The sequence below is a fragment of the Chanos chanos genome, chromosome 3 (assembly GCF_902362185.1).
Source record: "Chanos chanos chromosome 3, fChaCha1.1, whole genome shotgun sequence".
Lineage (NCBI taxonomy): Eukaryota > Metazoa > Chordata > Actinopteri > Gonorynchiformes > Chanidae > Chanos > Chanos chanos.
Window position 1 is genome coordinate 21,846,074 of NC_044497.1, and position 21,428 is coordinate 21,867,501.

At 38.9% G+C, this 21,428-nt stretch overlaps 1 protein-coding gene across 1 annotated transcript; it reads left to right on the forward strand.

The window, feature by feature from the left end:
• The first annotated feature begins 18,621 nt into the window (after window positions 1-18,621).
• h2bk1 (H2B.K variant histone 1) lies at window positions 18,622-19,076 on the forward strand. Its single transcript, XM_030768652.1, has 2 exons — window positions 18,622-18,738; window positions 18,840-19,076. Exons 1-2 carry the CDS (start codon window positions 18,622-18,624, stop codon window positions 19,074-19,076), a joined length of 354 nt encoding a protein of 117 aa, XP_030624512.1.
• Window positions 19,077-21,428: the final 2,352 nt, after the last annotated feature.

Here is a 21,428-nt window from a genome sequence, read left to right on the forward strand (position 1 = left end):
CATTTAGTTTGTAAATTAATAATCTCCCATTTGTTGAAATATGGTTCATTCCCAGTTACTATTCCCATACAGGTACAGTTATGTGAAGTATGCATAGACCCCAGAGCAAGCAAAAATTCACCTGACCATTGATATGGAATAAGTAAGAATGATACTTACCTTTACCAAAACACTGGCAAAATGGCTCATGTTTTGTCAAAGAAAGTTTCACAATTTTTAGTGACTGGAGCAGTTCAGATTTTTTTTTTTTTAGTAAAAGTATATCCACAATTATAATGTGTTTATCTGTATATTATGTATTATCTTAAACAAAACATAAGGGAAAAGTTATTTAACTTATTGACATAGACAGTGATGGCACTGCGTTTCAAACATATGACCCTAGCAATGGAAAAAAGTGCAATTTGCCACTGTTTTAGCCAGTTGGCTTGGTGCTAGATTCCATTCTTCAGTGGAATATTTGGGTCTCAGTAGTGTAAGGACCTTTCCGTGTGTGTGCTTATGTGTGAGTGTGGCATCCATGTAACATTACAAATGATGGCAGATGATCACTGTGGAATCTGCATGCCAGTTTGACTGTGAACTTGTATGGTTAGTGCTTCATAACATCGATGCAACATCAAGCCACAACAATTTTAAACTCAAACTTTTGAACTTCACTTGTTATAAACTGTATAGACTGTACAAAAACAAAACCAAAAATGAATCCAGCAAACACAAAACAAAAAAAATCCCTGTATACTACAACTTTAAAAGCCATGAGAGTCTTCATTCTCATGGCTGTGAATCTGAGTGGATTGGACAGGTGAAGCACTGTGACATAGACTCAAAGATTTGCAGACATTTATTGGGTTTCCCCAGCACTAATATAACAAGTTCAGGGGCCTTTGTTCACCAAAATGGCCAAAGACAGGTTGCTGGCAACCAGTGTAACAAATTTGCCCTGAGAAGGATTTAAACCACAGCTCTGAGTAGAGATCTAGACACCCTCAGAATTAAGCTAAAGATCCAATACCAGTGGGTGGTTTTTATGGAAGGAGGTTTACCCCCAGCACTGCACTTGACTGACTCATGTTCACTACCCCAATGACATTCATAATTCCAGTGTGACTTTGAGAGGAGGTTAAGATGGATTCTTCAAAAATGTTAATATACCTGGTCACAATTTTTTATCTGTACTTCTGTGACATCTGGTAGGCCTAAGTAAATCATTTATACAATGCAAATCCATATTAATTTCAATGTATGCATGTAACGATTTGATAAATACTATTATTATTGACCTAAACCAGTTCACCTGCCAACAACTGGCAAGCACAGTGCATATCAAAACATAAAACTCCAAGAGCACTATCTGGATCCAGTCTGTTTGACACTCAAGCACATATTAATGTTTCTTTACTATGCATATTATACTTTTAATAATTCTGGTCCAGGTCCCCATAACCCCCCCCCCCCCCCCCCCCCCCAACTGTTTACCCAGACCTGCTCTCGTTAACTGATGGGTTGACAGCTCATATGCACAAAACTAATCTATCCAAAAATGCATGAAAACCAATGGAAGCATTAAACCATGAGAACTCACTGTTGTGAAGTTAAAAGGGAAGCATTCCTCCCCACGGAAGGAGCACTGCAAAAGCATGTCACTGATGTCGTGTCCTGTGCGGTTGTAAAAGTCAGTCATGTTGAACTGCTTGGGTTTGAAGTTGATGAAGTTGGCTTTCTCCTTGAGGGCAGTGAGCAGCTCTGGCTCAGCCAGGTGTGGGTTGGCTATCTGGTAATCATCTGTTAGCAAGGCAAGCAGTTCTCCGACATGATAAAGGTCATTACGTGTAATTTTCGAGAAACGGAACTCATTGAGGTTGCAAAATGTGACAGCTGGGAAGGTGAGGTTTGGTGCTGCCACTTCATCCAGTTTAGTGACATGTGGGAATTCGAAGTAATATGATACTCGGTCCAAACAAACCAACAGCAACAAACCCAATGAGCCCATGAAGAATAATGTCCAGAGGAAGCGACGGAAAGTCATGTGTCCATAGGCAAAGATGTGGCTCATGCCATGCAATGTGGAAGTGTTGGCAAAGGCTTGGAGGTTGGATGGCCGGAGGGTCTCCATGCTGTCTTCTGAGTCCCCCATTATCACTGTCATTACTGCTCTACACTAACAACTTGAGTTTTAGGCTTGCTTAGCAACAAACAGAAGGATCCATAGAGCTTTGGCGTTAACATAAAAGATCTATGGACCTCCCCTATAATACATAGATATATTTGTATAGATCGTCACTGCTGTATAATAAAATACAATGTTCTTTATATGTATTTTCAAATGGTTGACAGCCAGATTTTTACCGTTTCTCTTTCATCGCAACATTGAAATAGATGTCTGCTTCATGTAGTCTGATGTTGCTCTTTTATTTCAGGGTCCTCTTCTATTCTTTCCTATGCTCAGCTGTCTTTTCAGGCAGAACCAAACACAATGACAGCTTCCAAAACCCCCACTCCCACAAAGAGGAAAGCCGTCTGTCTTCTGTGTGGTAGAAAAGGACAATGAAAAACACATTGAAATAAGACAATTAACAAAGATTAAAGATGAGGCTAGCAATGAATGAACGCTTGGAGAACGGAGATAAGCCTCAGCAGTCGACAGGAGTCTTCCTCCAATCAGAATGCACGCCACTACAGCACTATGATAATGAGTTTTTGAATGGGAGGATTAAAACAGCTGCAATGTAGCCGGTTCGTAACCACCTTTCTATCCTTCTCTCGCTTTCCCAATGCTTCTCCCGAGATGAAAATTAAAAGTGATAGACCTCTTACTAACCCACCTTTGTGTTTGATAGCTGAGGGTCTGAAGCCTCAAAATGATCCACTTTCTTGTTCCATCTGGATTTTACAAGAGCAGCAGCAGCTAATTCTTGATGCTTGAGTCCACTCTGGCTGTCTAGGCACCAGAGCCTTGTAAAGCCTTTCTGCCTGATCAGTGCCCAGAGATTTATATTCTGCTGCCTAACGTCTTTCCCTCTCTTTTGCAATCTGCAAGCCTGTGCGCCTCCCCCTCCCTTCCTGCTCCTGCTCTTTAGTAGTCAGGGCTCATCCCACTGCTGAGTGCCTGCTTCGCCTATGTGCATACGTGTGCATGTGTGTGTTTTAGAGAGGGAATAGGTATGGTGGGGTGTTAAAATGCTCACTCCATACCATATTTTCTTTGAATTTTGCAAGTCAAACAGTCAAACAATTTATGTATATCTGCAAAGAGCCACATTTGCCTGGATTTCCTTTGAAGCTCAGATTTGTGTCCCTTTCACAAATAGCAATTTTAATGGGTAGTGCCAATTCACCGATCAAATTTCTTAGTTAATTCAAGTGAAAACCTTTAGTGACAATGTTGTTAGAAAAAGCAGTGAGATCATTTCAGAAGCAGAGAAATGGAAGCAATGTCAGCTTGATATTTGAGTCACAACTAAACACCAGATTTAGAACACACACACAGATCACTCAAACACATCTTAGAAATAATGTGCAGAGCATGTAGAGGTGAACATTCAGGGGTTCAGGTGAGTATTCACCCACTGTGAGCTATTATACTACAACCCTCTTTTCTCTGGGAAGCTGTCCTGAACAGTGCCAAATATAATGTAATGTAAGACATGCAAAACCAATTCTGTGGAAACAGCAACACTTTTTGACATTATACATAGGCCTTTCTTTTAAGAGTAGTAAAGCATGTTTATACACTGGGATGTCCAGTACAGTTTAATTTACTATTTATTTCTATAAATATGTCATGACATAGATTTTTGGTCATATTCTCCACAACTAATCGATACAGTACGTTGTTATTCGATACAGACATTTGAGCTTGCTTAGCAGGTCTCATCATTTTCATTTTGCTTCACCTGATAAGTCTCATCTTTAGACAGCACTGGAGCAATTTTTAAAATTGAAACTGATCAAACATTAGACATGCAAGTCCAAGGATATATTTTATGAATGGCATTTAAACTCTTCTGCCATCTTCGGCCATAAATGGATTAATATTGACAAACAGGTAAACTGAGGTCAGTCAGTAGACAGCTTTGACTCTCCTTAGTGGCCAAAAACACATGCCAGTGCTGCTGGATAGATGGCAGAGTATTCAACAGTTTTATGTTTCGTGTCATGAAATAATTTATTGTTTGATATATTATTTTCTTTCTTCTACATGGTGTTGCACTGCATTATTTTGAACTGTTTTATGTGCAGTAGTTCTTATTGAGTACTACATTTCATACAAAGTTTAGTACTAATATGCCCTGGTGTCAGTATTAATAAGTTACATTATCAATATACATCATCAGTCACGAGCTTAACAACTTTAATTCAATAAGTCTCTGCACACAGGATGTGTTTATCCATAAGTTTGAGAAATGCTACAACTGAACAAATACAGAGTATCATTAATGTAGGCTGAAATACTACATAGAATAAACAATATATATTGACAGAGCTTATTACAGATCATTTCTAGGAAGGACATTAACTACCATGAGAAGGCAGTTTATCCTAGTGACAAGAGGGATCTCTTTTACAGCCAAGCTAACACACAGAAAATAAGTTAGCAGGGTACATTGAAGTTTGCAGATGTCACTTAAATCATCAAACTTCCAAAAAAGGATGACTGATAATTAAAAATAAGTAGAAAGACAGAAAGATGCATATCAACCATGCTGCGATAGACCTGAAATGTATGCAGATCAACACAGATTATAACAGGACATTGCTTGAATTTAAACACGCACAGTTGAATGAACACTAACTCTAGTTAAATGTTACAAGATATGCTCAAAGATGTACCAAAAATGTCCAGTGGAGGGAGACAAATCATGGTACAAAAGTTAAGTACAGTTAGTTACCATTCTACATTTACATTTATTTATTTAGTAGATGCTTCTATCCAAAGCGACTTTCAGGACAGGCAGAATACAGACCAAGCATGTTGCCATTAAAGAGCTGACTGTGGCATATGTTCCACCACTAAATTCAGTATTAGACCAGACAAAAGTGCAAGAGAACTTGAAGGACAGTGAAAGAGAGTGAACTACAGGCATATACAGGTAGAAACAGTGCTAACGGACCAGGGCTACAAGAGTGTGAGAGATGAAGCAGTGCAAATAGTTGGGATCCTATGAGCAATGATCAATACAACAATGCTTCTGCCATGATGACAAAGTGAGTTTATGGCCCCAGTAATCCCAAGCTATTGTATACCTTCCAACATTAACTTCCACAAAAATAATTGCTAAGTGATAGCAGTGTATTCCATGCTAGAGTTCCAAAAGTTGATTGTGCCTTTTCATCTGTGTGTACATTATTTTCTCCATCAAAATGTGATGTGACCCCATGGGCAGAGTGAACATGAAATTGTAGAGAGCTTTTTTTCCTCATGTTTCATGCTCCAAAGTCTCAGGTTATTCATGTATCAAAGCTACATTATTAGGTTATTTGATGAATGAAGCTGACAGGGAGTCTCCATGAGGCTTCACGATCAGCACATTAGTATCACATTAGCAGTTATTTTCAGTTCTTAATATGTTCTCAACTGGCTTTGGTTCCAGCATTTAAAAAAAAAAAAAAAAAAAAAAAAAAAAGCCTGTTTTGGCCCACAAACCCACTAGGGCTTTTCCAATCTGTGCCTGGTCATGTATTTGAACACTACTGTACAGTCAGCTAGGGCAAGAATCTGTCCTATGCACATTATATTTTGGAAATACTGTTGCCACTTGGTGGTCTGTCATTACAAAAAACAGAGTTTCACCTTCCTAAATTTATGTGCAGCTGTTTCAATGAGAACCCATTTATTTCAATTTACTGGGAGGTAATTTAACATTAAAGTGCAGACAGTAAATCCAGTTATGTATGAGAAGGGATTTATAGTCAGCAGAAAATCAGAAATTGCATGTCATACTCAAACGGTCCAGATCTTTCTAGTCAGCTTCAGAGCGAGCACTGCAGCCTTGCCGACAGAGCACTTGCATATTAATGAGCATCAGTCAGTCAAACAACAAATGGAGCTTTGTTTGCTTCACCAAGCAAAGCAAAGATCTGAAGGCAAATTGCAGAGCCAGTTCTACAGCACTCCCAAATTAGTTGTATTAGCAATGTTAGTAGAATTAAAATCTACAGAACAACCTGGTTTCAAGTCTTTATTTTTTGGTCAGTAAGTAGGCCATAAACCCCCATGAGTGAAGTACAAGTTAAATTCCATCTGAACCCTGGGGCCAGTAGGGGCTGATAGCAACACTGGCTACTGTGGACAGAATGTTTTCATATTAAACAGAATACCTGCTCATGGGTTTACTTCATTGCCATGCATTCAAGGGAATAAGTATGAGCATAGATCCATCAAATTTGGAGAACAAATCGCTGGAACACCATCCTACAATGAGAAAGAAAGAGAAACACAAATCAGAAGAAACTGAGGCAATCCAGATTATCCATCGTACCTTTCCTGATGTGTTTCGTGGTGCCAGGGAAAACTTAAGACTCAATTGCAGACTCACCAATGAATGAATAAGAGATGGTTGTGTCAGGCAATAGTCTTTCAACACGCTTGACAGAAAGCAGAATCCAAAAAACAAGCAGAGGTTGTACCAAAGAGCAGTCAGAGGCAGGCAAGCAATCCAAAACAGAAGACAAAGGCAAATTCCAGGGACAGGCAAAAGGTTCAAAAACAGGTACAGGGCAAGGCAGGCAGGCAGGCGAAGCAAAATCCAGGAGACAAAAAATAGTCAAGAAAACAGGCAGAAATCAGAATAACAGAAAGCTAGACCGAGACACCGGGGGGAAAGCGGTACGAACTGACAAACAAAGGGTAGAACAGGCAGGGTTTAAATAGACAGACTAATCCAACTTCAACGAGAGACAGGTGAGCACAATGACACAATAAGTGAGGGGCAGGGCCAGAGCACATGGAAAACCAAAATAACAAAAGCACATGACAAAACCAAAAACAAATGACAGCTAACACCAGAAATGACCAGCAGGGGCACAACAGAAAAAAACAGTTCATGCAGGAACCCTGACACATGGCAAATACTCTTTTGGAGCACTTATCGAGTTAATCTGCATTTGACAATATTTTATTTTTGCTGAGATTTTATAATTATTTTTCAACCACCCCTGAGGGTGCAGATTTGAATGCTACTCAGGCTAAGTTGGCAACAGATATATAACTAAACATCATATTTCAACCCCATTGACTGGTTCTTTCTTATCTGAAACCGTTTTATGCTTTAGCTTTTTACCCTGGACTCATTCTACACTGTAAACGTCTATTCTATGCGCTGGCCAGAGGAGGATGGGCTCCCCCTGTTGAGTCTTGGTTCTTCCCAAGGTCTCTCCCTCCTTCTCACATCATTAGGGAGTTTTTCCTTGCCATTGCACTGATCGCTGTAAAGCTGCTTTGAGACTATTGTAAAAAGCGCTATGCAAATAAACTTGAACTTTACAAGATATATACACAAGAAGCTACACAGAATCATTTTGTACACTAATGATGTAGTGGTGTTCTTCATTAAAACCTGTGTCAGTCCCCTGTATAAATTATACAGCCTAACAAGGTGCCTAGTCCCCAGATTCAGTGAGATGTTTACGGCTAATGTCTGTCCTGTTTTCCATCAAATTGAGCACAAGGCCAGATGTGACTTTTAAAAATGAATGTTGTCCCGTTTTTACTTTGTTCTGTTCAAATTATTCCCACTATATTTTCTCATAAATCACTGAGACCTAAAAGATTGCTTCAGCTCTTTTATGTGATGCATGCAGAGACCCCTACTTATAATCATGGTGCTGCAGCGACAAAGAATTGTGGAGGGCCTTTATCTGTTGTCTGTAGCTGACTGGGTAGACAATGAATCTTCTCTACCACAATTCCCCTTGCTTATTACTGTTATTTTTTTCTCAAAAGCTTTAAATTTAAATTTTGTCTGTGATTCTAAAATCTGGGTGTCAGAGGGAATTGTCCCCACTACCTGTAAACTTGGTGTCATTTCACTGGATAGCTGGGAATATAACATACATAAAAAAGACTCTATCATTACATGAAACTAAGGGACTCACTTTTTGTGAGGAATTACAAAGACAACCACATTATTCACTAATTTCAGCACCTCAGTTGTAAACATTCAACTTTCTCATAAAAGGGAACAAACTCATTAGTCATTTCTGTGACACAGAGAGAATGCTATGGCAGAAGCACTGAGGGCCTCAGGAAAATCTGACAAACAGGGCTGGAGGTGGAAATAACAGAGTGTGGGAAGACATCCGGTTGAACGCTCAGAAAATAACAACCTGTACAAGAGTAAACAAGAGCAGTTCAGCTAAAAATCCTGTATAGAGCTAATATGTTCCCAGGATGCCCAAACAAATTTCAAACAAGTTCCTCTTCTTTTCACTCTAAATACAAGGGGGATACTGGTAGACTCACACACTGCCTCTGGTCTTGTCTCAGATTACAGGAATACTTGCATTATATCTCAGATTACAGGAATACTTGCATTACATCTTTAAAGGGACTGAGAGAAATGTTGTCCCAAGTCCAATTCAAACTTGAATTGGATCCAGTGTCTGTTTTCAAGGTCTCCACATTACCAATGTCAGTGACATTTATGAGAAAGATATTTATAATGTATTGACATTTTGCGCAAAGAAATGATCTTACTTCAGCAGATTAATCAGTCAGTCAAACTGGTGTAGCATTATAATTAAACACTTGCCTCTGCAATGCCAAACATAATCACTCTAATAGTAATATCTTTAAATTAACAATGTATTCCAAATCCCAACCAGCATGTGTAGCACTGTAGGAATTTACAGATAGCTAGGACCAGAGTCTAGGTTCACAGGAGCAGTTTATAACTAGAACTCAGGAATAACAAACCACAGACCAAGGGATAAGTTTGAACTGCCAGCTTACTTATATAAACAGTTACTTGTAAACGTACGCATAATTTGGTACCAAAATCACACATTTCACTCACACTCACAGATGAATTGTGCATGTAAACCCACTGAAACCATCTAAAATACACCCAGATTTTCAGAAACTAAGCATTTCTCCCTATTCTCTCTCACTTTGAATTGACCTATATGAGTTCAAGAGAGAAATTTCAACTTAGGTTCCTTTAAATCTGTTATTTAGTCTCTCATTTCTTGAGTTGATTCAGTTCAAAGTTCTCATGTTATCCTAGTTAGGCCTATTTAAGATTTTAGTTCTACCTTCTCGTTAGCTTAGGCTACTTAACCAGTACACAAGTTGAGAATTTACAGTAATACAACCAATTTGGTATTACCAATTCGGCACAAAATAACTGGAAAATAAAATACAGTTGAATACAGAATCAAGACACAAAACTCAGAAGCAATGTATAGCCTACGATCAATAAACTCAATTTTCACAACTCGGTGTGAAATCAGTCCTTTTGTTACTTCCTTTTCAAATCCAAAGGAGTTCCACTGTGTGCTGCAGCAAACAATTGAAGGTTAAGTACTACCGCGATTCAGGTGTATGAAACGGTGTCCTTATCCTTGGAGTGTAGGTTGCAGAACAGATGCCTAGTCAACACGATTTTTCCTGTGGGTGGCTCGCCATCTTGATTCCCCCGCTTCAGGTGTGCAAACACCAAGCGATCATCACAAAAAAAGCCTGGCCAAATCAAAACTCAAACAAAAAACAGAATCCAGCAACGCAGGTGAACACAAAATCCTCAAAAATTTTTGAAAAAAATAAAGTTTTACATTCCTCAAAACTTGCTTATTTACTCTTATTTTCTTTCTCACTTAATTTAGTTATGACTTCTCCCGCCCTCGCCTCCTCCGATCTACTGTCGCTCCCTATTTGTTTCTCCCTTTCCAGCAAGCTAGCGCTACAGTTACCTAGGTTTCCACACGGCGAAACACCCTGCAAATTTCGCACTGCGAAATTTCACACGTGGGCGTGGTTGCAAAAACAGAAAGCATGTTTACGTAACCTGTTAGTGGCAGGTGTAGTGGTGCGGTGATGTTGCCAGCTGGAACGCTGGCAAGCCAACTATTGTAATAAGCGATTCAGCCAGCTTGTGAAGGCAACCTGTCAACTGTGATGAAATGGTATAGAAATTGCGTTGAGTACGCTCCCCGCCAATTCAATTATCTCCAGGTTTTTTTGCTGCTCATGTTCTGAATAAAATGGTTTTAAGCCAATTAAATGATGTTGTGCACATCGGTATGCTGTAGAACAACGCCGTGAATGAAATTCACGTATGTGCTTTTGTATTTCATCTGGCTATAGCCTACCTCCCGCTTTAAAACAAATTTTCTTAAGTCAATTAAATTATATTGTGCACACATAAAACAGTACACTGAATAAAATGTATGAATGAGGTAACCTCCCGCTCTAACGTCTCTGGGTACACACACCCCATGAGAATGTAGTGCCTGCAGCTTGCTTTGGAAATCATCAACAAAAAACACACAAACGCACACACACACACTTTTATTTTTAACCTTCAAACACACAAAAGTGGATATAACAGCTATTTTTATTAAGGCCTGCAAAAATAAACCTGTCAGTGATAGCTAAGCCAACGTTATAGCAACGATTTGCGGTTCAAAACGATAGGGACAATAATAAACCCACCGGGAGCACCAACAATCTCCGCGACCTTCTTCCAAGCCTCATTTTTCTTTAAATTGTCCTTATTTTAGTGGAAATTCCAGTTGAAAAACCAGTAGCCAGTCTATTGGGATGAACGGGTCTCTACTGGTCTCTACTGGTTTCTATTGGTTCCAACTGGGTTTTCAGATTCTATTGGTTTGCCCAGTTAAGAATACCAGTTGAAACCATTTAAAACCCGTTCAGACCAACAGAGCCATGGGCAGTGGCTGCTCCACCAGTTCAACCCAGTTGAAACCAATAGGATGTAACTGGTGTTGTCTGCTATTCATTTCAACTATCAGTTGGTCTCAACTCAATAAACCCAATACCTGCACTTGGTGAGAAAGTGCTGTACATTGAGAATGCACTCAAAAATAATGAAATATAATGAAATGAATTGTTTGATTCATTAATTAACAATGTACAAAGTGCACTAAAGAGAATACATTGATTTTTTTTTTAATGTCCAGTCATTTGTAAAACGTTTGAACCATTAGTGTTTCTTTTAAAAATAAGTGTTTATTGAACGAATTCATATTCAGTTTAAAAACACTAATTTTTAAAGTTGTATGTTGCTTAAAGAAAGTTCTCTGCCTTCCTGCTGGTCAGTTTTTATTAATTATATTTTGCCGGCAATAACTGACCAAAGAAGTGCACACACTGTTTATCTGGACATGATCATACTGAAACAATTATATTACATCAGAGCAAGAATTTTGATGACACGATCAGCTTGTCCTCCGTCTCGACTGAAGAGATACCTGGGAAGGGGGCCTGGCTCCTAGCCCTTCTTGAGTAATCTGATTGGTGTATTCAAAAATCCTTTCTGTAACGTCGCACGAAGGCAAGCAATCAAAACCCGCGAATTTCGCTTCCGGTAAAACGCAGCTTTACAGTTACAACCTACAGTTAGCCTTTGTTCACACAGTAAAAAGAAAGTTTGCTCTGGTAAGGTACTTGGAAGATAATTATCGGGCTGTTGTTCCATTTTCTCGTATAAACAATTTCGACGAAACTACCAAGTACTGGGTGTTTGGATGACGGAGCCTATTACCAAGGCCAGGTTTTGCTACCGGTAAGCTACTCATTGCATTAAGTGTTTAACATATCTTACTTAACTTACTTTAGCTTTTACGTATGAAAACAAGTACTCACTTCGTGGGCTTGTATACTAGTAGAGTTATATTGATAGTTATAACTATAGTTAAAGATAGGTGATAACGTTGCCGAATCAGTTCCTTTGTGTCCCGAGACTGTATATTTTAATGTAGCGCTTGCGACTGTTCGTTTTTAGTTAACCATAATGGCTGGCCAGATAACAGCTGTTTGTAGATACGGCTTTATATTGAGTATGCCTGCTGCTGTTAATGCGTTTAGTGAGTACATAGTTACGGATTTTATATAATGCAGCCGATCGAGAACTCGCTACGACAGCGAGAACAAGAGGGCCCCCTCCCCGAAATAAGGACGGAAACAGCGTCACCCATCAGGGAGGTCACCGCTATTAAGAACGACAAAGGCAACGCTGGATGGGAGGTCACCGCCGTTAAGAACGACAAAGTATGATTTTAAAAGTGAAATTCTGTATTGTACCATTACCAGCGAATGTTGTATGCCTGGTTATAACCATGTTTAGGCCTATTAAGCCTAGAATTTGACACTGCCGTTTAAATGTTTAGAAATTTCCATACTCCAACGTGCTGTATTGCCTATTAAATCAATCAAACAAAACATTTCCTGCACTGCACTGCCACTTAAAAATGATTTTATATTCGTATTTTTATGTTTCTATATTTTCTTTATGTTTACATTTTGTAGTTATATTTTAATTCCTTCTATGTTGCTTGGCACTCTGACTCTCGTTGTACATTTACGATGACAATAAAGGCATTCCTTATACATTTACTTGTTGCCTGTATTTCAGTATTCTCTGTTAAATTGTTATTATCAAGGTGTATATATAGACTGCAGTATACAAAGGTGTGTGTGTTCTCAACCATCTAAGACCAGTTCAGACCAATACATTCCAGTAGAAATTTCTATTGGTTTTTCTACTGGGCATTCCAGTAGAAACCAGTTGTGAAACCAGTTGAATGTGTTTCAATTTCCCTATAAAAACCAATAGAAACCAGTTGGTTCTCTACTGGTTTTCTACTGGGATTTTCTACTGGTTTTCAATGGGAATTTCCACTATATACTCAGACAAAGGGGTGTCGAACAACACAAGGAAACCTGAGACGGCAGTCATTAACGTTTTCCTCCATTATCGATTTTTGAATATGCTGTAAAGGGAATTGCGTGCCATGGCGGTAGGTAGCAAACTCATCAGATAACGTTAGTGGTTAGCCGGTCAGCTAGGTGAAAAGTTGGAGTGTTTAAATTATGATCTACAGGGGTCTGTTTGTCTCAGATAAGCTGATGTGACATATTAACAACAATTCGTGTGATGTAGACAATAAGGTCGCCCAAATATCTTTTAATCATATACATGTTTTCATGCTACATGTAGCATTTAGCCTCCGCCATCCTGGTCAGACTTTTTTTGTTACACCCGCCTCTCTAGAGAACATAATGTACCAAACACATCGCACTCTGAATTGATTGGTTCTCGTGTGGTTCTTATTTGCATAAATTTGAAAAGTGGCCATCTCTGCATGCCTCTTCGAATTCGCGATGGTTTCACAGCATTAGTGGGAATTTCGCGCCCATTCAACCTCGATGAAAGCATACCGTTACACTTTTACTGTACGTTAACACTGAGAGCGGCGAGAGCGTCAAGAGTCGCCCAAACCTCCCTGCCAACGACGCTGTTGAACACTGTGGACGCTCTGCCGTTGATGAAATAGGCGGGTACAAGTTCCTTCGGAAAGCTTGGTTATGCAAATGTTTTTAAAGGGGCTATAAAGCAAACAAACAGGTCGAGCGGTATCTTTGTGCTGACTGACCACCAGTAGGCTATAAGTTAACCTTGTGAGATATTTTAAATGTGAAGGTGCGAAATCGACCGATGACAGAAATAAATAAACAATGCTAATTACATATTTCGTAACAAAATTAACTAATGAAAAACACTACTTAAAAGCTTTTTGTTGTTGTGTGTCTTTTGTGTTAATGATAGGCTAGGTCAAATTCCAGCATGGAGTTTATAGGACACGTTTACTAGCCTTGGTCTTTAATTAACACTAACGTTTGTGCATAACCTACATTACAGTACAACATGGGGAAACCCACCACCGATATAATCAGTTTCTCCTCCATTTTGCTTAGGACCAAAAGTTTTGTGGGAACAATAGTTTATACTGTCGTGTTCTCTACAATTCTCTAGAGCGGAGCACTTCCAAGTTTCTATTGGTTGCCGCCCAACCGCGTCATATCTCATTACCATAAAGTTAACCGAACTTCAACTGTATTTTGACGCCCAAACCACCCTCGCCGCGACGCCCTTTGCCGCGACGCTCTTCGCCGCTTAAAGACGCTGGCTCTCATTGAAAATGAATGACTTCCGGTCACTTTGACGCTCTCGCCGCGTTCAGTGTGAACGTACAGTTAGGCTGTTACCGCCGCATTTCTTAAAGGAACAGTAGGCCCACACAAAGTAAAGTTTATTAACAGAAAAATTAACAGTGTACCTACCATTATAACTCATAATGTTAATTGATTTAATAATTAATGTTATTTAATTTGCTTACATTATATTTATTATTAAGGGGATAAAAATAACCTTTTGTTTAAAGTTATACTAACATAGGTTACACATGTATTGACCCAGGCCTATTTACCACAATGACTGGAGCATAATCATCTACTCACTCACTTTTTTCAAAGCCGCTTATCCCATTTAGGGTCCCCCAGCGTGCAGCGGGCGAAAGGTTGCCAGTCCATCGCAGGACAGACACACAGACAAACACCTCCAGAGCTCCCGGAGGAAAGCCACTCAGACACAGGGAGAACATGCAAACTCCACACAAAGAACCCTGGCCAGGAATCAAACCTGGGACCTTCTTGTTGTGAAGGGGTTCGCTACCCGGGTTCACTACCCGCTGCACTACCGTGCCGCCTGCATAATGCTGTGGTCATAATCAAAATATTGCTACAACATTTAGTCATGCTTTAGTAATATTTGTCACCTGCATCGTTTAGTGTTGTCTGTACCCAAAACCCATACAAAAGAAACCTGTGTTACTCAGCTAGACTCATTTTCTTTTTTCCACTTTTATAGTGATACATATCTTATATGTGTATTGTCTGCCATTCTTCTTTTTTTCTAATTCATCTTATTAATCTATTTATTTATCTTGTTGCTTTCATTTGTGATATGCTTGTTCTCTCATGCTACATGCTCTCTTTGTTTGAAAAAGAAAATGTTGCCAAACACATTTAAAGCAGTACAGAGCTACATTAATCCAGGCAACATCTGTACCAAAATGTAAATTTTAGAAAAACAGGCATTTGTATAAAATCAAGTTGTTGTTAAACCTTGGTTGTGGTTTGGCAATACTACAAGTTTTCATGTTGTTTTTACAAAAGGAAGCCAGTGACATGCACTTTGCTCCATCCTTCTCTGCTCAGGAAAAACATATCCAGCCATGATCAGCAATGTGAGTTCACTGGCTCCATAAGTTTCACATGGCAAACAAAGGTGATCCGGCGTCAGCTCACAGAAATACTTCATCATATTGGCCTCTGAGAGCGCAACAAGAATTTCCATTGTTCCAGGAAGCAGGACGCAAAGCTAATGACAAAAACACTTTAGCTCCCTATTCAGTTCCTCAAGGCAAGCTGAAGGTCCTGCTGTCTCTGTAACTATAGCAACACACCACTTAGCTCTCCGGGCTTGTTCTTGGGGATCAGTACCTGGATAGGCCTTAAAGAATTCTGCACTGCACTCCTTCGACAGAATTTTCTTTGCTTCCTGATCTGGAGCAGAAATTGCTTCACAAAATTGCTTTGCAAGGCAACTTTACAAACAAAGCAAACTTAAACTCTCAAAAGTGTTATGTATTCAAAAGGGCTATTCACTGTCACTCAAATGAATCAGTTTGTGTGTATAGCCATTTAAAGTGCTGACATAGCAATGCAACTCTCATTTAAGGAACAATTAATTGAATAATAGTAATCCACGAGAGTAAATAACTAGAAAGAGAGAGCACACACACCCAAAACAAAATAATCCTGTTTGAATCTTCTGTACCAAGGGACATATCAGCCTTTAGAATAAAGTAGCTTACTTGCGTATCAAAATGATACGACACGCAGATGATATATTCATTTGTGGCTCAGAATAAACAGCACAAGATTCGCAGCACAGATCAAAGGAAGCTAGACTGACACAATGGCAAATGCTGATTTCACAGCCAGAGGTCTTCTCAATTAGGATAAGATCAGGCCAGTACAGAGCCAGACTGAGAGAAAATCAGGGCCATTAATGATATGCTTACTCACAGAAAAACACAGCAGATTCTTGCCACAGGCATGTCCTGTCACTGTGTCTGACAAGATCGACAATAACCTTGCTTTACAGACAGTCTTGACTCCCAGACAACCAGTTATAATAATAAATATACAATATACAGCTAGTAACAGTGATTTGCGGGGCCTAAGCAGAACATGGCAACTAAACAGCAACTAAAGCTCTATAACCAAATTTCATTCAAGACAAAGCATGCAAAATATCAGTTATTCACATTGTCACTAATTTGTTCACTGTGTGTCCCCTAGTGATTTACTGAAATTTTGCTTGTCAGACTATAATTAAATGTAGAGTGCATATACTAAGTGATAATGGCACAACACTTTCATGAAAGAGACCTGTTTTGTCCAAGAGGCCATGCCCATAACATCAGACAGGCCTGCATATATTTCAAAATTCTCCAGACTGCAGAGATTATTTTATATTCTAATTAAATGAAAATCAGGAACAAAGTTAAGATTAGTTTACAAACATAAGCTCCACAAAAAATTTGGAGAATGAAGCAATGCAGCCCACCACCAGGAGAGGATTGTACTTATGTGTTTCTTTAAATCCTGATAAAGCTGACCCCTAGTGGTCAATTGATTCCATGTCTTAAACAGTAAAACTGAGACAACACAGCAAGTTTAATGGGGATGAACCTGTGGAAAGCCACCTCGTTAGCCTAGGACTTTTTTGAAATATCACTTCTTCCTTGCGAGCGCTACAGGGGCATTTCACACAAGGCTTCTTCAGTAGTTTCAGCCTTGTTGCCCAATCGGTTTTAGAGGCTTTTGCAGTTTTCACTGTAATAGTGTCACCTCCTGGAAAAAAACCGGGAAATATTTACATGTGCTATTAGGGGAAAAAATCCAATGTGACATTAAAACGATAGGGGACAATTTCAGTTCAAACCGAGGAGTATTTTTTCCCTCTAGATCACAAGACTCGTGAGTTATGGCCCAAAACGTAAACGACATCAGACTGTTTGGTGTAACTGTATTTATCTAAGGAGTTGGACTGCACAGAAACGCATCTGCCACATTTCATGACTTTATTTTTTTTTTCTTTATTTTGCGTTCCTTATTCTGCTTAGTTTAAAAAAAAAAGATTAAGCACAGCAGAGGTTGGAGCCTCTATTGATTCCCACACTTAATCTTATTCCTTACTCTTTTTAAACTGCGAGTCATTTTATTCCTCTGAACCGTTACGCAACGAAATGTTCAAACCAGTGGACAAAACTTGTAGAAACAATCGAAATAAAATAATAGATGCTATCCTATGGGGGACAGAAAAAAGGCATGCGGGGGAGGAAGTAGTTGAAAATGGTGGCACACTTTCTCAGAGGGAGGATAGATCAACCAGCTATTACAAGCCCTGCAGCTGTATGACGCTGGGGTATACACAAATGCAGTCTTCAAGGTGTGCGCTTATGTCAATAAAGCTAACGGTTGGCGTAATATATTGATAATTATGCAAATTATGTAAATATCCCTGTAACTACAATAAAAAAGACGCGCTTTCCGAGCATTCGAGGGAGCACTAGAGCGACTAATTGTCAGATTCCCTGTGGCATATTACTGATTCGCTGTTCTGTGGGTCTGCGATGGACTAGCGACCTGTCGAGGGTGTTTCCCCGCCTTTCGCCCATTGAACGCCGGGATAGGCTCCAGCACGCCCCATGACCCTAATTAGGATAAACGGCTTTGAAGATGAGTGAGTGAGTGTTGAGTGAGTTCCCCAGTGTTCTGTGGACTGTGATCAAATCTCAGTGAAAGCACTCTCGGAGGCGCACTTTGTAAACCGTAAATCATCTCGTAGTTTTATTGTTCAGGTACTTATTTGCTCGAAGAGAAGAACATGAATTTTTGACCTTAATAATGACTGTGGGATCAGAAGAGAGTAGTTTTCCTCTGCTTTTGTGCCCCATTCCCTTCTGTTATATGTTCATTGTTGCGAATGATCATTATGTCTGTACTTGTAATTGCTCCCTTTAGGGGCTGAACATCCACAGGGGCAACACCTGTCATAGGTGGATGCAACTCTTAGAATGCTTCGAAGCCTGCTCTGAACCATGTCTCTACTTGAAGCGGACTAATGAGTGATAGTTTAAATTAGTTGAACCACATACACCAGATGGGGCTCTGCACAAAAAAAAAAGTAAATAAATAAATAAATTAAAAAAAAAAAAAAAAAAAAATATATATATATATATATGTACATATTGTTTATCTTGATGTTCATGATGCACGCTCTCAAGACCACCTATACACATGTGCTCTCAGAATATTCCTGTCTCTGATTACGTGAAATAGCTGCAGTCAGACACCAATTAATTAACCGCTAATTTCAAACTCATCATAACAGAATTAAGATAAATGTCAGCTGGGAGGTAAGTCAACATATTCAGAAGATCTAGAAGGAAGTTGATAATTAGGAAAATTGGTTGCAACGCAGTAGGTTCAACTTGCTGCACGCTGTTTAAAACATTCACTTAAAAATGACAAACGACGTAACTAAAAAAAAAGAGAAGGCCACGGGCGACAGAAAATCGTCAAAAAGAAAAGGCAAGAGGAGAGAAACTTACGCTATCTACATCTTTAAAGTACTGAAGCAGGTCAGCCTTACAGTGCAGTTGCAAAACGTCAACATTTAATCACAAAACTGTAGAAACATCACCACTCACATTTCTTCTTGTGGAAATATTTCTATTTGCAGGTCCATCCAGACACTGGGATCTCGAGCAGAGCTATGAGCATCATGAACTCCTTTGTTAATGACGTGTTCGAGCGGATTGCCACGGAGGCGTCACGACTGACCCAATACAACAAGCGGTCCACCATCACAAGTCGTGAGGTGCAAACTGCAGTCCGACTGCTTTTGCCCGGGGAGTTGGCGAAACACGCGGTATCCGAGGGAACAAAAGCCGTGACAAAGTACACTAGCTCAAAGTAATGCTTTGAAAAGGACAAGAATCTCACGTTTTCCCATGTTTTGTTGGAATGAGAAATTTGGGTTGACTTAATTCAGCCAATAAATGCACAAAATAAGCTTAATGCAGTTATAACTGGTCTGATTTTCTATTTTATCCAAGTGTTTTAAAGAGGACAAAATGAGCATGTACCACTTTCAAATTTAATGTATTGAGATCACAAATCAGTATATGGTACACTAACAGAACACTGCCATATGCAATTATAAATCACAAAGAATTCCTTGAAACACATTGCTGACGTTAAATCTTTTGACATGTGGAATGTTACTTCCCTTTGACTTTGGTGCCTAGGCAAAAGCAGCAAAGCAAAACGCATTAGCACAGGGGCTGGGCATCTGTCTTGTATGAAGGGCCTCAAGATTTCTAGTTTTGGCCTTGGGTCATTTAACAAGGGCTGGCTCTACTTTTCTTGTTATCCACCACAAGGGACACTGGCGAGCAAAACCATGAGCCACTGGACAGACTGATTCACAACAGCACCGCACCAGTTACACATCATCCTTTTTGCTGCTGTGTCATTTGTGGCACCACATGATTAAAAACAAAATGGTAGTATAAAACTAGCACCATGAACAATGACATGCAAGTCCCAGATAAATTCTTTGTGTGTTGAGAATTTGGAATGGGATCAGAATTTTAGTTGGAATGGATGCCACACTTGCAGGGATGTGCTACCTAACTTGGCAATGCACAAGAATTTTACTCTTAATTTCTAGTTTCCCATGTGCCAATGTGAAAGATTGATTTTGAGAAAATATTTGTTTTTTAAATAAATGTTGAGTATAATTGGTGTGATTTATGGTATACAAATTGTTACCTCTTTACTATATGGTTGAGGTCAAATCAGTAATATTTTACTATATAGTTGAGGTTGAGGTCAAATCAGTAATATTTTCTTTATCTAGTTCAAGTGGAGGACTGGGATTTGAATGGGAAAAAAACAAAAAATAAAATTGGAACTGAATGGGAAGTTCATGAAAAGACATTATATTTCCGATTTAAGTCTGGAGAAATGAATGCTTGCTTATTTATTTGTTTGTTTGTTTGTTTGCTACATAGGTGTTCTGTTACAATCAAATAGTGAGTGAAAGAAAATCATTTTCGTGTGGTATTTTAATAATATGAGAATCTTTCAGGGTAATCCAGAAGTTTGTTGTGATTTAGTGACTTGTCCCATTTGGATTAGGATTAAGGTTTATTCATATTCAAAAAATGAAAATGAATATATTGGTATAACATGGACAGATACAATCTGTATGTTTACTAATTGCATGTAACAATGAGTTGACTATGGAATTTCACTTCATTGAAATTTGATTCCTGTAATTCCAGTGCAGGTCTAAGTCTTTATCCTAAAGAGGGCTGTAAATTCCAGCTACAATTACAAAAGTACAAAGATGCAATTAATATTATGAACTGGCCCCAAAAACCAGGACCACTTGTCACTTTTCCAGTGCTCATAGTGGTGGAGACCAGGTGGGTGTTCCAGAAAGCGGGTTTAGTGAAAACTCAGAGTTAGTTAACTCAGTATAAGTATTAACCTCCTAATAGAGGAGCCCTATGGCTTCATTCCTCTAGCAAAACAAAGCCATAAATTCATAAATTTCGAATGTTTTGAGATTTAATTGTGTTGTTTCTGTTATACCCAGATAGTGAAATTTCCATTATACCTAGATGATCTATAATAATAATTTCCTGTTCAATATTCTGCAAAAGACTTTCTCTTTGTGCCAAGGTTTTTTATTTTATTTATTTTTTTTTTAGGCATGAACCACTCAGATCTTTTATTAATATTTCTGAGGCACTGTACTGAACATTGAAATGATAACTATACTACGCAGTCAAAATATTTATAATTGAAGTAGTTTTATGCTATGTATTCATGACAGACTTCATTGGTTGCAGAAAGTCTGGAAATTTAAAGAACAACATCGACATCAACATTGTGAACAACATGAACAAAATCTTCATGAAGGCAATGAAATTACGTAGTGGCCAGAACAGTGGAATTTCCATGTGCCAGCACAAACCAGTCAGGAAATGTGTTTGAAGAAAGCAAGTGGAGTTCTAACCCAAGGACTGTGTTTAAGAAATTCAGAAAAGTAAACCCCTAATGTGTTCATACTGAATTTGCACTCACAGCAACGTACAGCCAGCCAGTATTGAACGTAGAGCACTGAATGTTTTAACTTACTTTAGAAAGTACTACTTAGCCGACACATTGTTGGAAAAATACTTGCTCACTACTTTCTTTGAAAGATTTGTATGTCAGTAACTAAGCTTGACTGAAATGTGATTAATAATATTGATTA